The sequence below is a fragment of the Natrix helvetica genome (assembly GCF_964273705.1).
Source record: "Natrix helvetica genome assembly, chromosome: 6".
NCBI classification, from domain to species: domain Eukaryota; kingdom Metazoa; phylum Chordata; class Lepidosauria; order Squamata; family Natricidae; genus Natrix; species Natrix helvetica.
In genome coordinates this window covers 27,601,931-27,625,063 of record NC_138553.1, presented here as the reverse complement: position 1 = coordinate 27,625,063, position 23,133 = coordinate 27,601,931, and the positions used below count along the sequence as shown (strand labels likewise).

Genomic DNA, 23,133 nt, shown 5'->3' with positions numbered 1-23,133 from the left:
GCTCTACTGCTACATTCTGCCCATTGAACTCCCTTCTTCCAATTAATTTTCTTTTATATATAATCTACTATAACCACATAATGTAATTGTAGCTATGAAGAGAGGCGTCACTCTCTCTCTTTTTTTTATCTCCAAAAATCTCCTGTCCCATCTTGCTTATGCACTTGAATGGAAATAAACTCCGAATAGAGATGGAGCTGCAATTATTATATACATTTCCACCTGGAATCTAGGAAGTATGTTAAGAAATGCCACATCTGCACTGGTGTAACAGATATGAATGATAATTTATAAAGAGAAGTTGGAGGAGAGATTTAAGTTCAGAGGTACTTATTTAGGGGGTAGCAAGTTTGATGTTGATACAGATTATGGAGACTGTGGGGATTAGCAAGCAAATGGGCAATCCAGTTTTCAGATCTAAATGAATGGGAGCATAGTTGCTCCCTCTGCAGAAGAATAGAATTAAGTTACTGGCTCTGATTGGTAGTGTGCTGTGTAGTTATTGTTGGCAGTAGTTTAGATATGCTGAAAGTCTGTGAGGAAAGGAAGAATTTTTGCTTTGTTTATTCCATCATAAGCCACGCCTTGTGCCTATCTCGAAGCCCCTGTTGCTTGGGAGACATGGGAGTTCTGAGCCAAATCCTTTAAGCAGCAGGGATGGGCTGTAGTTTATGAAAGTGCTGTTCTAGTCTTGAAGTAAGAGAGTGGTTACAAAGAATGTGTTCTCCCTCTGGAATGTTTTCCTTGTGGAACACTGCCTCTTCTCTACCGAGAAGGCATGTACTGCACATATAGTAACAGGAAATAAGAGTCACGGGAAGTATATTATGTTAGATTTAATTTGGAATAAAATATATTCCAGACTTTTAAAGTATTGGATTTTTGAGCTTAAGTGTGTTAAAAATGAAGTGTGAATTATTTTTATAACTTGTCTACTAAAGACAAGATGCCATTTCTTTTTAACGGTTTCTGTGCTTTGCAAGCTCAGTCAATTCTTACCAGTTTCACTTTTGAGTACAATGCGGCCTAACATTTGCTTATATTGCCATTTGCTGTCACATTAATTTGCTCTACATTGTCCCCATCAAGTGCTTTTTTCATGGATTCTGTGTACTGTGAAAATAATTATTTGATCACTTTAGTGGTGATTTTGGTGAAAAGTATGTAATGTTATTTGATTTGAATTATAACAACCTTTTATTTTTGAGCTTAAGACAGCATGCATATTATTCTCTTCTTTTGTTTTCCCCACAACTACGATCCTGTGGGGTACCCTGACCTGAGAGAATGTGGCTGGCCCAAAGTCACCCGGTGAGTTTAAGTGGCTGAGGATAGACTAGAACCTGGATCTCCTTGCTTCTAATCCAACACCTTAACCACTGCATCACAAAGCATTGCTTTTAATAAAGCCGGCTTATACAGCTAATCTTATTAGAATACTGTTACTTGGCAGTCATTCTTTTCTCTTCCTCACTTTTCTTACTTACCCCTACACAGATTTCCCTAAAATATTTTAGAGCCATTTAACGTGAATCTGTTTCCTCCTGAAGAATGGCAGTGGAAAACCACTACCTCCAAGTGGTCTTTTTGCCATTCCTTGAAAGTGCAATCTTTGCATTCCCTTGCAAACCCTTGCATTCAAAGGTTGGAACAGCAGTCCAGAAAAGACAGCACGATTGATGGTATTGAAGGCTGCTGAAAAAGCAAGAAGAACAAGGATGGCTGCATTCCACTCCTGTGGCCATCAATATCACCTCAGTCCCTGAATCTTGACTGAAAGGGATCTACTACTGATTGGACTAAAATACTAATTTGTATTAATACTGAGAACATACTAATTATCTTCCATATATCCTTGATCCAGCCTCAGTCACAGGTTGGCCTTGAGATGGAACTATTAACCTACATTAGATAAGGTATAGGAGTAGAAAAACATCCTCTGCCTGCTGGATTGCAATGTATTAGGAAAAAAATGAAGACCAAGATAATTAAAGGAAATGCAGAAGCCTGAATAGCAAACTGAAGTAAATAGTTAAAGAAATCTAACATTTTAACCAAAAAAGAAATAAAGCCCAAACATGGTATCATTGAGAAAAGAAGTAATTTAGAATTTTTAGCATTCAGTGATTTTTATATTTGGTTTTCAAGCAGCCTCTAGGATCAGAATGCGGATAAAATTATATTAATTTTTAGACAATATTTGTAAAATATTTAAATGCCAGACTTATTTCAGTTCTTTTCTTTATAAACAATAGATGTCCTTATCCACAAAGCTGCTTTGATGCCAAGTAGATTTGAAAAGTTAGATTTTTCATCAAGGGTATGAATTGCCCATGATTAAACCAGTGATGGCAAACACATGGTCTTCCAGATGCTGTTGGCTTCTACTACTGTATCAGTCATGCTGGGAAGTGTATTTCAGTAATATTTGCACTGCCTGAGGCTATTTTCTTCTAATAAACATTTATATGTTTTTACTGAGTTTTACAATTTGGTCTTCCCTAATGTTTCAACACTTCAACCTTACACTTTATATAATTGGAAGGTTTTAAGTCCTACACAATTTTAAAGAGATTAGAAAAACAGGACTCTCTTTCCTTTAAATACCCTTGCACAATTGAAAGAGGTTTTAAACCAGTAATTGCTCCAGGCTGAAATCATCTACTCAGTTATCTACCATAAGAGTAAACTCATTGGACTTCCTATTGTAAGATTTTTTTAAAATATATTTTTATCACACTTCTATTATTTTTATCAACAACTCAAGTCAGCAAACATATAATATTCCTTCTTCCTCCTGTTATTCTGCATAAAAATGTCACCTAGCTGGCTTTCATGCCTAAGGTGGGTTTAGAATTCAGTCTCTTGGTTTCTAACCTAGTGTCTTGATCATTAGACTAAATGGCTCTCTATTATCTCTATTTCTGTACTATTGTGCAGTACAATTTTGCTTTAACAGATTAACAGTAGGGAAGTATTTATTTGTTATCTTTACATGTAGAGAAAGAGTTCCTTTGTCAAAGTGAAGGTTGAATTAAGATGAGTAAATTAATTACATGTCTGTATCTGAAGACAACATTTAAATATTAATATATTGTGGATTATAGTGCACGGTGTTCTGATGCCTGCTAGAAAATGGGTTTCCCACTTGTTCAATTTTGCTTGCTGTAGTCTTGCCTTAGGTTCACTTTTGCTTTGCATCATTACTAACAGGATATTAGTAATCTAATTGATTCTTGTTTCATAGTTTAAAAAGTCAAGGAGTTTATTGTGGTATTGGTCATCTCCGCTAATGACTAAGTTAGTATGAGGAACTTATACATTGCACTTCTTTTATGGACTTCCCATGAAGTATGCACTTTTTAAAATACTCAAGTACTGCTGGGCTGATCAGTATAATCTTGCATCTCTGGCAGTGAGCAAATTCTGCTTTGATGCCTTTAAGATGAGAATTGAATAAATTAGTGACTGTTTTTTTTAAAAACTCTTATTAAACAACCCAGTAAGATAATACAAATACTTCTAACAAGATAAATGGATAACTTGTGTTGTTTCTCTGATAACTCTGCTACATAAGTAAATGAGATTTTAAGATTCTCTAATGAAACTATTTTACTTTCTCATTATTCCTATGGCCCTGAGGTCATATTTGGTTTTTGGTTTCTCTGAAACACATCTTGTAAGTGCCAAATTCAGACCTGGTGAATATATATTTTTAACTAGGCTTTCTTAAAATAGTCTGGAATACAGAAGTACAAGTGCTGCAGTGCATGGATCCATGATAGAACAGTGTGGGTGTGTGACACAATGAAACTGATGAAGTAGGAATTCTATGTTCAGGTCTCAGGGGACAGGCAGTCCTTCATTAAATATCTGTTACATTAGATTGATAAATATTTTTTAATGAGACAAATTAACCCAAAATGGAATTGTCTCACAGAAGGGTCTTGGAATAGAAAGTGCATATAAACTATGCTGTATACATTCAGAAGAAGGAGTTCTTGAATGGTCAGGAGATCTGCTAGACATAACAACCTTACATTCTCTCCTGTAAACAGCTGTAGTCAATTAATAAATAGATGCTTTACTTAGTTGGAAGCACACTGAAGGTCAGTGTAAATTGCTGTGGCACTGTGTTTCACCCTTAAATGGAGACTCTTCATCTAAAGTGCAGCTTGGCTGTTTAGAAAGAAAAGATGATATATTTTGCATAAAAATATGTGTAGATGTGTGTCCTACTACCAAAATTAGTCCGAGGCTGGCAGGTAGAAAGTGGCTGCTGCTGGATGAGGAAGAGGGCGGAGAGGTGTGAAGGGTGTACAAGGGTAAGGCTGAGGTCAGGAAGAGTGCTCTGGAAAGTGACAGTGGCTGGTACAAGTGTGACACAGAAAGTGGCTGGTGCAAGAGTGAGCACAGAAAGGCTGCAGGAGGGTGGTGCAAGGATGAGGAAAATGTAACCCAATGACCTGCACTCTTTCTTTCCATCTTACCCATTACCTTCCTGGGGAAGCCATCGTGGAAAGTTGCAAATGGCAATCGTGATTGTGAAGCATTGCAATCATTCATAAGTGTGAACAGGGTTATGATAAGTTGGTTATGATGAATTAATGGTTGTAGGTTGTCAACATTCCCAGGCAGACAAGACAGGAAATATGTCCATATTAATTGATTGTATTTTTGTTGTAAAGCTACATTAACAGAAACTTGCAAATCGGAAAATACAAATCTCCCACAATCTGTCCGAGTAGTGAGGATCTCTTCTGAGCCTCTTGCTCTATCCACATTCCTGCTGCGGGCTGTGCCTTCTCTTATCTGACTGTTCTGTAGGCAGCATCTCTAGCCTCCTCTCCCAAGGTCCTTCCTGCATACTATTAATCATCAATAGGTTGAGGAGTATTTGTAGTAAAATAAATAAAAGTATTACCCTAACTAAGTACTATTTGAGTATTTTATGGAACAACTCCTGTGATTACTTTGAATATATTTTTCTTCCTAGCATTTTCCTGCAAGTACAAGAATTTTTGTTGAATCAACCCAGTGTTGATCCATTGGTTGTGACAGGAATTGACCAATCAACTTGTTGCTTGAGCATGCCATATGTGCAGAGAGTGAGTAACTGGCCTAAAGTCACCCTGCCGGCTTTCATGCCTAAAGCGGGACTAGAAGTCAGTCTCCTGGTTTCTGGCCTGGTGCCTTAACCACTATTGCACCAAACAGGCTCTCTCTGTGATTACTTTAGAATTGATTGTGTTTATTCATTATGATAATTTGATCATCAGGACTGCATAATTTTATAAGATTTTATTAAGCGGCTTTTCATTTAAGGATTGTAGGATTCTGCTGATTAAGTGAAGGTATTTGTCTTACAGTCTAGTCTTGTATTTTATGTATTTATTTGTATTCCACTTTTATTATTTTTACAAATAAGGCAACAAACATATCCAGTACAACTTCCTCCTCATATTTTCCCAACAACAATACTGTGAGATGATTTAGGTTGAGAGTCACCCTGCTAGCTTTCCTGCCTAAGGTGAGACTAGAACTCACAGTCTAGGCTGGCACTGGTGCCTTAATAAATAACTTTTAATAAAGTTATTTATTAAAAATAAATGACTTTATTTTTATTTAATACAATTTTGAGATTACCCAACTCCAAATAATCTGGGCATCTTACATTTATCAAAAGTAAGAACTAAAGAAAAGAAACATATCATAATAATCCAAAAATACTTTTGCGTTTCCTGCTACTTTTTTGGAAGAAAGGTTATGGGCATTTTGCATGTGAATTGTGCATTTGCTAATGAAGAATTAGAAACTCTACTACACTTTTGCTGGCAGAGGGTTGCAGGAGGCCATCACAGCCAAAAACAGAGCTCGGGAACCTGTTTTTGCTGGCAGAGCCCTTGGGCCACCACAGGTGCCCCCGACACGAGTGACATTGAGCTGGCCAAGTCCACCCTGGCCATGTCCACTCCAGCCCCCTGAGGTCAAACACAATACTGATGTGGCCCTCAATGAAATCGAGTTTGACACCTCTGCTCTACTACATACATTACGTAACATGTGTACATGTTATAGAGATGAAACCTCAATATTTATTTATTATTTAACTTCTTTTCTGGAAAGATAATTGAAATATCACTTTCCTATTTATGGCTACAATATTACGTAACTGAAATATTTGCAGAGCTTTTATTTCAGGCTAATAACTTTATTTCAGTTTTCGTAAACAACTTAGTTGCTTTCGCACTGTTAAATGGTATTTGTTATTTTAATTTAGTTTCAATCTTTTTAAGTATTTTAATCACAAAATATATATTCTTACTGGACTGTTGGATTTCTGAGTTTACTTTCCCTTTGTTGCATGGAATTAATTGTTTGGTTTTGAAATGTATTTTTATTTAATTTTATTTAATATCATGATTGGGTACTGAGTGGCACTAGTCTTCTTTTACCCTTGGCTCTTTATACAGTACAATCATAAGGTGAAAGAGATTGGCCTGCCAGTTGCCCTCTTTCAATGCCAAAGAGTCCTTTGCTGTTTTGGATAACAAATTAAAGCAGTGGAAAGGGGAAAGGAGGATATATATTTTTTCTCCAAGGATATCGTCTTCTGAATGGCATGAGGACTGGTAAAACACATCAGAAGTCTTCTAAGCAGAAATGTTGAAAAGAAATAGACAAAAACTTCAGGCTGATCAGTTAGGATTTTCAGAATATGTTGAAATTGAAAGTAACTAAATTTAGCTGGAAGCACTCATTTTCTGAAGCTTTGGGCTCAATATGGCTAAAAAAGGAGAAACAGTTTTATATAGTTACTTTATAATTATATAAACTGTAAATAAGTTGGAGGTTTCATGTGCAGCTGTAGTCTTGATATACAATATCACAATGAGAAGAAATTTTATCTACTTCCTGTTCTTTTGCCGCCCATTTGAAATACATTTAGATATTCAAAATAAACATAGCTCTATAAACAAAATAAATTAAAGGCATGAGATAAGCGGAAAGATATGTTTAGATCTTCACTGTACTTCTCTGTACTTTTCTGTCCCTGCAGCTCATTCATGCATCCACACTACATCCAAATAATGATTCATACATTGTCTTTTGTTGCTTAAATGTTTATATTCTCCATAGTGAGGGGAGGAATATCCAGGATGGGTGGACCTTGTCCTCTCTTGATTGGACTGAGTCAGATAAGCTCTTAAAAGCCACGCCTTGGTCACCAGGCTCCACCCAGTTATCAACTCAGTTCATCAACGGACAGCTGTGTTCATCCAGAGATCCTGAAGAAACTTAAAGGAAAAATTTTAAATTGCTGCAAAAGCGATCAAAATTGCCTCCATGCTGCCTGATCAATCACTAGAAGCTGAGGAAACCCCCAGTAGAAAGGGGGTAGAAAGCCCGCGCAGCAACCGCTAAGGCAGCGTGCAGCCCAGGTCACAGAGCGAGACCCAGGGCACTAAGTGAGGAGACTCACCAAAGACAGACAAGCGAGCTCCGCAGAGGCCTCTGCAGCAAGGGCGACACCTAAGGAGGCTCTAAGGGCGCCAGAGTGCTCCACCACTCCTCTCAGGGGTTGAGCGACAAACTGTGGCATTTTAAAACGCCCCGGAGCGCCCACGCTGGCAGCGATCGCCAGAGAACAAGGTGAGAGGTGAAGAGGCTCAGAAAGAGCTGCGGGAGGTGAGAGAAAGCCCCCCGCGGCAGCGGAAGCTGAGTGGCAGCCTGCAAAGGCACAAGCCGCTTCCACGTGCTCCAGCAAAGAGGAGCTTTTTGAATTTGGAGCCGGGAGGAGTCGGGAGCCATTTGAAACCACGTGGTCCAAGATGGCGGCCCCCAGCAGCTCAAAGGAGGCCGGCAGGAGCCAAGCACTCAGCCCTGCAACCAGCAACCACCGGAGGCACTGAGGAGCCCTTAAAAAGTTAGAAACCATGTCGGAGGCATCAGCCAAGGGTGGGGGAGGAAAGGCAAAGGCCAAAAAGGAAGCATATCTCCACCAAGGGGGCTAAAGAGGCAAGCTCCGGCTCCAAGCCTCCAAGCCTCCCAAACCTGCCTCTAAATATGAAAGGCAGAGGCATAAAGCCATAAGGCCATCAGCAAGAAGGCTCCCCCTGGTCTGGAGCCTGATGCGATCACAGAGGAGGATCCCTCCCACCAAGTGAGGATTCCCATTGATACCTCAGGCATCTGGGGCTCTATCCAGGATGGCAGTCACTTTCACTACGGGGCATTCTCCTCAAGCTTCCCTTCTACCTCTGCAGGCATGGGGTGGGGCAACCACCCGAGGCAGAACAGTGTAAAGATGAGGTTATTTTGAGCTCCCCTCGAGTAAAAGGGACATTGAAGTTGAATCCCAAACTCTGTTTGCAGTCTAACTGAAATCAGCTGCCAGGATTCCCCCCCCTCTTGGAGCAAAGAGGAACATCCCGTTTCAGTGAGAAAGGCTGATTATCTCTCCAGAGATGAAGGACTCTGTTGTGATTAAGAAAATATGTTAAAAAGGGGCCAAGAGTTGCATGAGAAATGCAGCGTCTATCACCTAGCTGATTCAATCTGCTCTGAAAAGCCTGTTTTTGTTCTTCTCTGATACACTGAGAAAGCAGATCCTGCAAAGTTAGAAAAGCATGTTTCCTCTCTTTCCTTGTTTGAAAGCAAGATCGACCTTGTTTCCATCTAATTGAGCTCCAGGGGAAGGGATCCAGGAATCGCATGATAAAGCAACCCCACCCCTTCTCAACCTATGTAATCTGATCTGCTGTTGTTAAGGCCAAACACATGTGGCCTAACAAAGAAAGAGAAACCTGATGCAGATTCCAAGCCTTACTCCTTAAGTGGTTGTAAAAGCCTCGTGGAAAGATCTCCATGGAAACGAAACTCTCAGCTAGCCCAGATCCGACCTCCCAAATCCTTTGAACTTTAATGATAAGTTGTCCTGACAATGAGGGGCAATAAAGACGCCCCAACCATCCCAACATCAGCCTAACTTGTGTGTGCAAAGCCTTCGGGCAGCCAAAGGGCCAAAAGGCAGATGTAGTTCAGCTGAAGACATTGTTATGCTCTTGTGGATTGGTTACTATTGTTTATGAATTATTTGGGAAGGGCTCAACCCCTATAGAAGGTACCAAACTAGCCAGGTCCAAGACGGGTTCCGAGTTCGGGTAAAAACCCTTAGGAATTCCAAAATTGGAGAGTCAGCTTGACAAATTTAACCAGCAGAATAGCCTTGGCAACTAGAGCCGAGATGGCACAGGGGTTAGAGTGCAGTACTGCAGGCTACTTCATCTGACTGCTAGCTGCAGTTTGGCAGTTCGAATCTCACTGGCTCAAGATTGACTCAGCCTTCCGTCCTTTAACAGCAAGGAAGGCGCCATTACCAATCAGTCCAAACAGTAGGCACAAGCAGCGCCCACTAGTGACTCCTCTACAAACTGCAATCCAGTATTTCAGGCCAACACTTGCAACGCCTAGTGGCCAACAAGTGATGTGCGCTTGCATTTACAAAGCATTGTATCGTACCCTAGTGGCCAAATTGTGACCTGTGCCTGCATCTACAAAGCTCTGTAATGCACTCTAGTGGCTGACAAGTGAACCGCGCCTGCATCTCCAAAGCCCTGCAACGCACCCTAGTGGCTGACAAGTGAATTGAACCCAAAGAATTCATAATACATTCAAGAAATTTTCTGAGCTAATGCTAGTCATAGAATCATAGCACCCTTCTAGCCATGGCAAAAGAGTCAGACAGGCCAGTCCCCATGCCTGAACCCACCACAAACTCAGAATTGGATGTCCAACTATGAGAAACAGCAGAAGCCCTGCAGAAGCCCCTCAACATGGTGCATCTCTAGGGGCCACGATCCGGTCCGGGCCACTGTTGCACACGTTCTGGACTTCCTTCAGGCGGGGCTGCAAAGAGGGTTGGCTCCCAACACGATTAGGAGACAGGTCTCGACCATTTCATTAGTACTCCTGTGCGGTAGATCTCAGACACTGACTCACCATCCGATGGTCAGGCGGTTCCTCAAGGGGGCCTCCAATCTTAAACCGCCCATGGTGCACAGGCACCTTTTCTGGGACTTATACAAGGTGTTGGATGCTCTGACAGGCCCTCCGTTCGAACCATTACGTACTGTCTCTCTGAAGTTCCTGACACTTAAGGTGGCTTTTTGGTGGCCATCACCTCCGCCAGGAGGATATCCGAACTGCAGGCTCTGTCTACCAGGGAAGATCTCTGCGTGTTCCACCAGGACAGGGTAGTGCTAAGGTTGGACCCCTCCTTCATACCCAAGGTGTGTTCTTGCTTCCATCGCTCGCAGGAGCTGATATTGCCCAATTTCTGCCCGGACCCTTCTCACCCATTAGAAAGGAAGTGGCACACCTTGGACGTGAGGAGGGCTCTGAGGATTTACCACAGAAGAACCAGGCTGAACAGGAAGTCGGAAGCCCTATTTGTTTCCTTCTAGCTGGGGTCCCTTGGGAACAAGGTGACTTCCACCACAATAGGCAGGTGGTTAAGAACCTGTATTGCTTCTGCCTATCAGGCACGGGGTCTGCAAACACCGAGCTCTATCATAGCGCATTCTACACGAAGCGCGGCCACTTCGGCGGCCTGAGCCATGCAGGCCTCACTCTCTGAGATCTGTAGGGCAGCCACGGGGTCTCCCCCCCTCACCATTCATGAGAAATTACAAGTTGGACTCCTTTGCTTCTGCAGAAGCCTCATTCGGACGTAGGGTGTTGCAGGCTGTTCACAGGGCGGGGGACACGCCTCACCAGGCATAAGTTTGGGCATATACTCAAAGGAGTAACCCTCCCTAGGGATGTGTAGCCTTTAGTATGTCCCATCCTGAATACTCCTTCCCTCACTATGGAGAAAGGGCGTTGGTACTTACCTGATACGCCTCTTCTCATAGTGGGGGAGGAGTATCCAGCCCCTCCCTCAGATGGGTATGTTGCAAAATTGTTAATGTTTGTTGAACTGTTCTGTTGAAGTAATAAATAAAGGTTTGAAACTAAAATAAAGTCTAGAGTGGATGACACAGCGAGTTGGATAGAGTTCTTTGCCGATAACTGGGTAGAGCCTGGTGACCAAGGCATGGCTAAAAGAGCTTATCTGACTCAGTCCAATCAAGAGAGGACAAGGTCAACCCATCCTGGATACTCCTCCCCCACTATGAGAAGAGGCGTATCAGGTAAGTACCACCGCCCTATCTCAACACTATTCAACCAAACTTTCCCTATCTTTGCTTTCCTCTCAACCTCTTTACTCTTCCTTCAAATATTTATTTGTGTTTCTGTTCTGTCATTTCAATCTTCTTCCATACTGGTGTCTCATTGTTATATTCAGTCCACTCATTTATCATCAATCATCTATTCACTGTTGATCCTGTCTCTTCTTTCTTTATCACACACATGTCTTAAACCATTCCCATTGCCTATAGCCAGCTTTTCTTTTATTCCTGAGATAACTGACCCACTTATAAGAAAATAGGTGGAAGGAGTCTTACATTTATTAATATATCTATACCTGGTAAACAAGGATAAAAAAGGGAGAGAGGGAAAGTAAGCGATTGTCCTTTCCTGCATAATTTTTTATAAAAAATTATCAAATTTTTCAGACATATAGATTTATAATTGATTCTCTGTTGTTTTTTGTGTGATTTCACTTATACATAAATGATGTATTTGAAATATACTTTATTCTAAGTGGATATTAATTAGTTACCATTACCAATTACTATTGCAACTCCACATGGTCCAGTCACTTTGATAATTTCTTACCTCTTTATCCATTCTTATTCTTTTATGTAATCTGCCATGAGTTGTTTTGATAACAGTAACATAGGAAGATGTTTAATAAATAACAACAGGCTACCTTCATTTAGAATTATTAGAGCCTTTTCCTGTGAGTTTCAGAGATAGATAATATGCTTTTTAAATTTCATTTGATAATTTAAAAGTTCTACCATTTGTCCCTCTTACATTCTTAATTTCAGTCTTTGATACATAAGATGGGCCCATAGTTACTAACCTCTTTTGCCTATTATGACCTGTCTCTAGGATAGAATTACCAGGCCTGTCATCTAGAACTGTTAAGTAAACTTATTAGACAGTCTTTTTGATAGTATATCCAAACTTACTTCAGCTTGCAATAAGTGATTGTAACCCTTAATTTATTCTTGTATAAATTGCATCTCTAATCTGATTTCCAATAAGAAGACACAATCTCTCATTTCATAGCTAATAAACATTTCCATATTTAAGTTGTAAGCTTAGTCACTATAAGTGGTTTTTTTTGTTAGAACTGAGCTGTATCTAGAGTCAAAACATATCATAAAAGAAATATTTTTTTCATATTATAGGATCAAACAAGTCTTGCTTTAGTTTAATCACATTATTTAGAATGGTTGGTTGTATTACTGGTATGTTATTAAACATTAGGGCAGTTAACTTAGTCTTCCCAATTTTTGACTTCCATAAGCTTTTGAAAAATCACATTGTTTTATACAGAACACTCCCCCCCCCCCCCCCCTTTATAGTTCATAGGAGCTATGAGGAGGCAGTATATGGCTGTTTTCACCTTTTGGCCAGTAGGTTATAATTATACGAATGCTTTGATCAGATTACTACATTAGAACTCTAAATATTTATGGATACTGTTTCCTTATATTAAGTGATCTTGTCTCTGTTATTTAAACAAAAATGATTATGGATTCTGTTTCCGTACATTAAATGATTTTGGCTTTGTTATGTAAGCTGATATGTCCAAACATACAAATACTAGGAATTCAACAGCTATGGAATGTGCGGGTGAAAGGATTGTAATATCATATTCATAATTATATTAATTATTTTAACAGGTCCCCTTAGCTTAAACAACCATGGCTCAGAGAGATGTTGACAAATACCTATATGTGGATAGAAATGTCATCAACAATCCTCTTGCTCAAGCTGATTGGGCTGCCAAGAAACTCATATGGGTACCATCAGAGAAGAATGGATTTGAGCCTGCTAGTTTGAAGGAGGAAGTTGGAGATGAAGCTATTGTGGAACTTGCTGAGAATGGGAAGAAAGTGAAAGTCAACAAAGATGACATCCAAAAGATGAACCCACCCAAGTTCTCTAAAGTGGAAGACATGGCTGAACTGACCTGCTTGAATGAGGCCTCGGTGTTACATAATCTAAAAGAGCGATACTACTCAGGGCTAATCTATGTAAGTAATAATTTTGTTGGAGAGATTATCTAATTTTTTAACTGTTAAAATGGAGTGGCACACTTATTTATGATTGATGCCTTGAAAGGCATTCTGTGACTGAAGCATTTTGGAAAATGTTTTAGAAATTATTACATTTGATCCTAAAATGAATTTTATCTGGTACGCAATTCCTGTATTTAAAACCTTGATGGTAGTGATTGTTTATATCCAGGTAGAAAAAGATTCTTTTTACATAATCAAACTCAGCTGCACAGAAAGCTTTGTGGATATGTCTTCTCTGAAATCTACTTTGATCTAGTCAACTTATTCAATGCAGAACACAAAGAATTTCAGAACAATTCAGCTATTCTAGTTTTTCTTAATTTCAGGCCTCCAGCAGAGATTGCTTAGAACAGATTTTGAGTAGGTGACTTGGCATTTGCTCATAACTCAAATGGTAATAGTTCTCATGAGATTGCTACTATGGAAACAAGAATATGTAATTGCTTATATGAGAATTGGCATGAATATAATGCTAAAAATATATTTATTCTTCCATCTCATGGATTAGAATCATAGAATCATAAGGCTGGAAGGAACCTTGGAGGTCTTATAGTCCAACCCCTACCCTAGACTAAATGTTTGTCCAATCTTTTCTTGAAAACCTCCAATTATAGAGCATCCACAACTCTGGGAACCAAGCTGTTTTATTTATCAGAGAAAAATAGTTATTCTGATTGGTCTCTGACATCAAAATATAGGTATCAACTGGCAACTTCTCTATATGTAAATTGATTTTATAAACGACTCAGTTCTTTTTCAACTAATTAGTTCAATAGGGTTTAATAGTGTAGGAATAGGTAAGTCTGCCATAGGAGGAAGTATGGATTAATGCAATGCTCAGTTCAGAATTAAAATAAATATTATTGGTGCATGTCTTCTAATCTTTCTGTTCAGCTGAATTTGACTTTATACTGTGAAAATAAGCTTTAGCCATATTCTTTACTGATACTATTTTATTCTCAAATTTCCGTCTGACATCTATTCAACAAATCAAGTTTTTATCCAGGTATAGAATTTGTATGAGTCCTTGTAGTGGAAACTCTCTTCCTCAACATACTATATTCAAGGTTGAAGTGAAAGAGTTCCACAGGTAGTCTTCGACTTACAACAGTTCACTTAATGACTGTTTGAAGTTACAATGGCCCTGAAAAAGGTGACCTATGACCGTTTTTCACACTTAAGACTGTTGCAGCATCCCCATGGTCACATGGTTTGCATTAAAGTGCTTGACAAGTGACTCACATTTATGATGGTTACAGTGTCCTGGGGTCATGGGATGACCTTTTATAAACTTCTGACAAGCAAAGTCAATGGGAAGCCAGCTTCTTTTAACAACCACGTGACTAAGAACTGCAGTGATTCACTTAACAAAGGTGGCAAGAAAAGTCTTAAAATGGGGCAAAACTCACTCAACAAATTTCTCACTTAGCAACATCAATTTTGGGTGCAATTGTGGTCGTACGTTGAGGACTACCTGTATTGATAAATAATTTTTTTTTTTATTATGCATGGATCATAGAAGAATGCCTGACTTGCTGGTCAGTTGGCAGCTATTGAAGCAAAATAATTTCTGGAGCTGGGTGGTGGCGATGCCTGGAGGTGTTTGAGGAGTTTGGCAACCTTTTTTGGGGCGTCACTCTTGAATTTATTTCAGGTTACTTGGCGGGCTGCAACCATCATAAATATGAACCAATTGCCAAGCATCTGAATTTTGATCAAGTGACCATGATTGTAACTTTGAATGGTCATTAAATGAACTGGTATATGTTGAGGACTACCTGTAGATGGCTGGGGTTTTTTTCCCCCCTGACTTTAACATTGATCATCTGGCTATAGTTAAGCCAGATAATGTACACTTAAATCAATAAAGTTTGCTCTGAATCTTGCTGTTATATCTTCTAGCATAATACAGTGACAATCCTGATCACTGAATCTTCATGTAAAAGAAGTATTAAATATTTCACATTATTATCAGTAATATTCTAACAACTTTAATTTAAACGTGCTACCTAATAAATAGTAAGATCATTTGAAATAAATGTATGACTATGTAGGGTACATTGTAGAGACCATATATTCTGGGTAGATATTCTGAGTGCATGTGAAACTGCATTCAACTTCTAATAACTTCCTGTAAAGCCCTTCATAATAACGTTCTGGTTATCTAACGCATTGGTTCTTAATATGTGCCATATTTTGAGGGGGCATCCAAACTGAACTTCCAGGTGTAGGATCAATGTCTAATAACCCTCACTTCTCATTTTTAGATAAAAATATTTTGTCAATGTATAAACAGTGCAAATTATAAATTATAATTCCCCCCCTCCCCCAGATAACAGCAACTGAGGAGGGGGGGGGTGTCATGGAAGTAAATAGGCTCAGATAGGAGCTATGAACAAAAAAAAGGTTGAGTACCCTTGATTCAAAGCAGAGGTAGGGAACAATGGCTCCTTTATGACTTGCGGACTTCAACTTCCAGAATTTCTCAGCCAGCCATCCTGGCTGAGGAATTCTGGGAGTTGAAGTCCGCAAGTCATAAATGGGCCATCGTTCCCCATCCTTGATCTAAAGATCATCTCCCTTCTGTGACTTTTGTCCAGCTTGTACAATCAGGCAGAGTCAGCATGCTCCAGGCCTCATCCATCAACAGCGCCACCTGATGGAACTAAGAAGTGTGCATTCTCAGGAACATTGTCTCCACTAAAATAAGTGTGGTCCCATGTTTTTTTTAAAAAAAAGCCTTGAAAAACGGGGTCTTTCTGCAAGACTTAGGTTACAGAGGGTGGCAGGTCCTGTGTGTTTGCTTCCCAGTGTTTCTTTTCTTCCAGGGTTTGGATTTTATACTTTTATTTTATGATTGTATTTATTGTATGATGCCATGAGTTGGACAGCCTTAGAAACTTGCTAATAAATTATTAAATAAATCTTCATGCAATTCATTTTGTAGACCTACTCAGGCCTGTTCTGTGTTGTCATAAATCCCTACAAGAATTTGCCAATCTACTCAGAAGAGATTGTGGAAATGTACAAAGGCAAAAAAAGGCATGAGATGCCCCCACATATCTATGCTATCACAGATACGGCCTACAGGAGTATGATGCAAGGTAATGTACCTTAAAGTTTTAAAAAAATATTTGTGGACACGAATTTAGTTAACTGTGCTCAGTTAACTAAATAATTTGCTCAGAGATTTAGGCTTATAAAATGTCAATAAATGCATGGAAACAGCATGTTGCAGCTTCTGCTATAAGTTATAGTTCTTTATTTTAATTAAACTTCTGGTCCCTGGAAAGCAGCATTCTTCTCTTCCTTTGAATTTACTTCAGCCACGGGGAAATTTCACACAGTGGCCACTGGTATGGGAGGAATCTTGTGTTGAAATGCCAGCAACTCTGCAAGAACTCGGGCACTGGGATTAGCTTTTGTGCTCTAGATTCCATTCAGAGCCTGGCAAGCAGGAAATCTTTCGTGGTTTGCAGCATGCTTTTATTTATTTATTTTTATTTTAAAAGACAAACAAATAACGGACACATTGTCAGCAAGAGATGCTCTTATTCCCCTCATTTAATGGAGCAGAAAAATTTGACTGTTAAATGGTCAGCACTTTGGAGCACAACGTTCTATCAGAGAAAAAAAAATTGCATGTTAAATGCATTGATTAAATCAGGGGTGTCCAAACTTGAGAACTTTAAGACTTGGCTGGCTGGGGAATTCTGGGAGTTGAAGTCCACAAGTCTTAAAGTTCCCAAGTTTGGACACCCCTGGATTAAATTCAGCATTTGGTTTAGGGCTTCTTAATTGGCAGGCACTGTAATAGAATCTGAGACCCCTTGGTTTATTTGTATATTTGGTTTACTTGACGCCCATCTCACCTCGGTTTCAATTCAAAGTTACAGCCTTTGCTAAAGTCAGCATCTCTTTCCCTAATCTGGGTGATTCTGCAAAGAGCAAACTTCCTGCCTCAGACCCAGACTGTAACTGGCAGGGGTGGGGCACAACATTTTGTGCAAGCAAGATTGCATTCTTCAATAGCTGTGTCTCAATTCTGGTTTTGCTGAACTGTTGGTATTACCACAAGTTGCAGCAATAGTCTTTGTCTAAGGATTTTTTTAAAAAACGATTTGATTTTATAACTCTCAAATTCCATGACCTTTGTGTTGCTTCACTGATAATTTTTTAAATAAAATAGTGTCAATTTCTATGTAGTTAGACTGAGCTTATTATGACGATATAACTATAATTTAAAAAGAAAATACAAATCACAACAAATCTTCTGCTTTAAGTTTATGTAGAACAGCAGATCTGTTTTCTGAAAGTACTACACTGAAAGTGCTTTAGCTATTTACTCGGTGTATCTTGGTCATCTAAAACAAGATTTTTCAAATGGTGCTGTGTGAAACCTTAACATCCTGTGAGAAATTGGTGGGGTTTTGTGAGAGACTTAAGAGCAAACGAAAAAAAAGTTCACTCAAATGTAGCTAATTTTCTATCATTAGAACATGGCCTCTTGTTCAGGAATTCTAACTTTTTTTTTTAACTAACAGGTTATGTAGTCTGATTTAAAAAAAAAGAAAGATCCTGATCTACACTCATGCCTGCCAGTTTTATTCATACTGGCAACTGCCCTATTCCCACCCCCAAACTAGTAGATGTGGACGGATTTATTTGACTCCAGTTCTTTCTAGGATTTTAAAAGGGAGATTAGGAAAATTGCATAGGGGTGTCTGACATTTATTATTCCGCCTTGGGAACTTACAGTCCATCCAATTTTTTTGCTTTACATCTAGAACAGAAGTTCTTTTTCAAAGAAAAAATATTGAAGAGTCTTAGCACATTGCGTGCGCCCAGACAGTGAGACATACAATAAGAAAAAAATCAGAGTTTTAAATCTATTTTGTCTTGGTGCTGCTCAAGACTAAACTATAGATGGCCTTTCAACAGGCATGAAATGCATTTTAGTTGTCATAGGTCTTCATGATTAACAGCTGTGTTCTTTGTGTAATGAAACCACAAAATATAACAGCGCTGTGACACATTCAAAGAGGAATGATAGTGGCTTTTAAATAATTTATTTCATATGAGTACAGCTTTAGAACAATTTTAATGGGAAACTGAATGAACTTCTCTGTTAAAAATGATTTAGCTTGGCCTTTTTCCAAATTATCTGTTCATAGTTAGCATAGTATGCTTCAGCTTGGTGACATCCAGAAATACTGAGATTATACTAAATCTCAGTAAATTTTCCATCTGGTTGGTGTAATGAGAGATCTAAAAAGTATCATGTATTATTAATGAGGACTCCTGACAAGAACAAACACTGACCTTCTTGTCTATTACTCAGTGCTTCCTTGAGTTATGCTTATAGCTTACTACTAATTTTGAAATGGTATGCATTAGTAGGGTAAACGTTTGTAAGTCCCACTATAAATTATATGACTTGTTAGCCATAGCAACTTTCCCAAGTATAGAAAAATCAGTTAAAGTAGTCCTTGAAGCATTATCCTTCATATCTCCTTGATCTCTGCTTATTTTACCAGCCCCATCAAAATCACCCCATATCAGAAATATCAGAGAAGTAACAATTGCCTTGCTATTTCATTTCCTCTTTTTCAAAATTGTTAAAAAAGGAAATACTCCAGAAAGTTTTTGTCTTCCTCTGTTTTGATTCTATGATGTCTCACCCTTTCAGTGCCGACAGTAATTCCACATGACAAATGTAGACAATTTTGTAGATGTTTGTCTGTGTATGCCTGCAGGAGGGCTCAGTAGTGAGAATATCAGTGCTGATGAATTGGCCATAAGCAAAGAATAAAAACTTTTGCCCTGTTTGTTGTTCCACTTCCTCTTGGCTGGAGAGATGATGTCACCATTCTCTGAATGCTATATTCTCCTTTTATGGAGCTAAACAGACTCAACTCAGAGTTGCTCATGCAGAGGAAGTGGGTGATAAGGATGTTTGTTAATTGGCTTGTGAAGCACCTAACTGCATATTGCTTTCATTCCCCACCTCCACTCTTCTTTTATGGTTTAAATAAGCTCTTTTTTTAACTGCAAGCAGTTACAATGTGAGAGTGACAATCACATATAATTAAAATTATCCCAATGAAACTCTGTTGAGTGTTTATGATGCATGACTTTTACAGCACTTATATATTCAATTATTAGGACTCCACCAGTAAAACTGTAATTAAGGTTGCATGATGAAGTAATTTGTACAGTTGTTCCTTAGTTATCTATTTAATAAAAGATGGGCTTTGACAAGTGAGCCTACAAGTCTCTCTCTAGCCTAGATTAAGATGACTTGTGTACTTTGAAAACCTGTATTACTCCTTGAATTTCTATAAACTGGAAGGTAGTCGTATTACTTAATACTGCGAAGGGAGTTAATAGCCTTACAGTTATTGGGTATTAGCTTGTTTGCTGAAATACGAAATTTCTTTTACAGCCAGAGTAATAAGTCCTTTATTTCAAGAATAGTCACAAGATGTCATTCCTCCCTAGTAAAGCTGTTGTACATTCAATTCAGTTACATTCTGTAAATATTCTTATTGTGATGATTTGGATGTAAGTTTTTCTCTTCTCCACAAAATACAGCAATCCCCCCCCCCCCCCCCCCATAATTCAAACTTAAAAAGTTTTTGCAGCGTCCTGGTCTTATTCCAAATGCAGAGAAGGAGCAGAGTCCGTTGCATTATCAGTTAGCCAAACTATTTGGGTGTCTCTGATGCTGGTGTGAACAGAATAGTTCCTGGATTAGAAAGGAATGTATATTGTGGAATGTTCAGTAACTGGCTACGATCATTATATGCCAGCTGTGTGGGAATGCACTTCTATTGTGAAGGTGGGGGAGGGAAAAAGCATCTCTTAATACTGAACAACAGGAAATAAGAGACAGCATCACACTTGTCAATTGTCAGTATGCAAAACAATCCCAGCTATCCTAATGATGTATGCTGTACAAGGGCTGAGTAAATTCTTTTTCCTGGATTCCAAAAACGATGTTTCCTTTTATGGTAGTGTCTGCATTCAGCCATGTGATCTGCCCCTACATGCAGGTACATTCCTTAGAGTGTGTGGAGCAAGCAAATAATAAAACCTGGATAAGGAGGGAGGGTATGAGGTGAAAAATGAATTGCTTGAAGTAACAGCCCATACTTGGAAGTCATGTGGAGTTTTCTGACTGGCCTCTAAGTAGCCTTGTGATATGAAAAAATGAAAATTGTAAAAAAAAACACCCAATCAATAGCTAATTAGTTAGCTGTTGAGCCATTGTTTCTTCTTTGTGCTGAAATAAAAAAAAAACAGTTATGATTGCAATGGGCAGTCTCCATTACAGTCCTAATTGAAGGACTACCTGCATTGCATGATGCCATATGTAGTTTAGTTGTGAGAGAGATGCAAAAAAAAAAAAAAAGCAACAGACCTTGTGCTCATTCTCCTCCCCCCCCCATGCAAGGTGGCAAAAGTTATACTTTTAAATGAATTTTACATGAATATTATGACATAATATGATTCTATAATCCATTCAGTCTTTAACTCATACTTTCTGTTTCACCTCTAAATTCCATCAGGAAAAAACATTAAATCATTAAATTCCATCAGGAAAAATCATTAAAACTAAGGTGTAGACTTTGAGGGTACATCCATGAACATTATCAAGTTGTGTGTGTGTGAAGAGATAACAGTAAAAGGGGAGGTTTAGTTTTGGTCACTTCTTTCCTTTCTTTAATTTCAGATCGAGAGGACCAGTCCATTCTCTGCACGTAAGTATTTAAATAATTGGTTGTTTAAAATGGAGAAAAATGATTAAAGCATAGTTGACCAGCAGAAGCATTTATTAAAAAAAACATCTTTGCTTTAACTAATATTTCAAAAAGTATGTATGCATGGGGTCATATCTGTTTATGTTAAATTGAAATAAAGACAGAGAAAGTTCAGGAGGGGGTGTTTAAGGCTTTTCATTGCTAAGAGCCTTAATTTCTTTAAAAATGGTTTGGGAAGAAACCAAAATTTTGTTGGCGATGTTCATATTAGCAAAATATTTAAGCAGCTTTCTCCAAAAGCCTTAGTTGAAAGTTGTTATCTATCATATTAGATACCAGGTTGAGAAAAACTAGAGTCCTATTTTTTAAAACTAGACCTGTTGGGTTTGATGTATGCATTATATCTTAACTAGCTTTCTAGTTAACTAGCTTGCATAGCTTTCATGTATGCAATATGTCTTAACTAGGATTTTCTCTCTCTTTTTCCCTCTCTCTTCCAGAGGTGAATCAGGAGCTGGTAAGACCGAAAATACTAAAAAGGTCATTCAGTATCTGGCTCATGTTGCTTCATCACACAAGAGCAAAAAAGATCAAGTAAGTGCTGTTATCCAGTTAAGATATTGCTCACCTACTTGAACTGAAAACATATTTTTTTTACTACCTGAGATACTTTTACACAATTTGATCCTTTATTACTGAGAATCAGTATTCACTGATTCTTTGTGATGTTCCTTACCTGAATTTTCAACATATGTAAATTATTCCAAGCCTTAAAGAATTAGAAAGGATAATTATCTATAGATTGAACAGTAGAAGCTTTGTCTACATTTTGCTATCAGGGTACAGTTATTGAACTACTTCATGTAGAAGTCACTAGTTACAATTATGGGTTTTTTATTTCTTTTGCAGTAACTATATTGCTAGACGCTTTGCTGTTATGAATAAACATATAAATTCTGACAATCTGTATCTTTTGTGCCAATAAGAGTCTGTGAAATATTGTCTCACTTACTGTTTCCCCTTCTCTTGGTGGATTATGTCAGAATTCGTCCCTTGGTACTTCGTAGGTGAGCTGCATGTTTGACTGCACGATCTGCACCAAGAATGTGTGTGTGTTGCTCCATTGTGTGATTTATAGCAGCTTTTCACTCCCACCTCTATCACACTTTTTGCCGCTAGAACTATTTTATTCACAATTCACATTGGCTTTTTTTAGGTGAGCTGAATGAAAAGTTGTAGTTTAAAAAAAAAAGAATACACGATTGCTTATTATCTAAACGTAGTAATCACATTTTATCTGCCTTATACAATTTATTACGTGCACTAAGTAAGGCATTCTGAGCAACAATATAGATGTCCTTTTAAATGAGCACAGAGTATCTGATATCAGTGGTGATTTGGCCAACAGTGTGGACCCAATTCTTTCCAGGACTTCCAGTCCCACCCTGTATACTAGCTGTGGTGCAAGATGCTGAAAAATATTGAAAAGAAACTGCCCTTGCACAGACTGGATGTTCCAATTCCAGCCCTCTTTCTCAGAATTAATCTTGCAAACCATTATAACGTAGAGTATTTTCTAGTACACTTGATTATTTTCCATTCTATAAAATCTTGATTGTGATATTAAATACACTGGCATGATGCGTGTCTATAGGTTAGTTCTATGAGTATCTCTGCATGGAGTGCGTGTGCATATGCACATTCTAATGAGTGGCTTTTGGAAGAAAAAATGCAGCTTTCTCAGGACTCTTTTTTCTCCCCACTGCCAGCAGATATACTTAAAATATTTTCTGAACATTCTATGTTTCTAAGTTTCAGAGATCACAATTTTTGTTAAAGATTGTTATCTAAGATATCTGCCCTAGTGGAAGACAAAAATCAGTATCATTTTCAACAAATTGTGTTGATTTAATGATTTAATCCAAATATTGCCTCATGGCACCTGAACTCCTTTTTAAGATCTTTCAGCTGGTTTGAATCATGAGTAGGTTGGTGAAGCTTTTGAAAGCTTTTTCCAGGTCAGGTTTTAACAATTTGAAGACTCCCAAGAGTGATACTGTTCCTGGATTGTTTCCTAGAGAAAATATTTGAAATTGCTTTGGGAAAAT

General features: G+C 38.5%; 1 protein-coding gene across 3 annotated transcripts in view; it reads left to right on the top strand.

Moving 5' to 3' along the window:
• MYH9 (myosin heavy chain 9) overlaps window positions 1-23,133 on the top strand; it is a 72,221-nt gene that overhangs the window by 11,089 nt on the left and 37,999 nt on the right. For all 3 annotated transcript variants that reach the window (XM_081958737.1, XM_081958736.1, XM_081958738.1), the window contains exons 2-5: window positions 12,864-13,217; window positions 16,210-16,366; window positions 20,998-21,025; window positions 21,526-21,619. In XM_081958737.1, coding sequence (XP_081814863.1) covers window positions 12,885-13,217; window positions 16,210-16,366; window positions 20,998-21,025; window positions 21,526-21,619 — 612 coding nt within the window. In that variant the 5' untranslated portion in view covers window positions 12,864-12,884. The remainder of the gene's footprint in view (window positions 1-12,863; window positions 13,218-16,209; window positions 16,367-20,997; window positions 21,026-21,525; window positions 21,620-23,133) is intronic.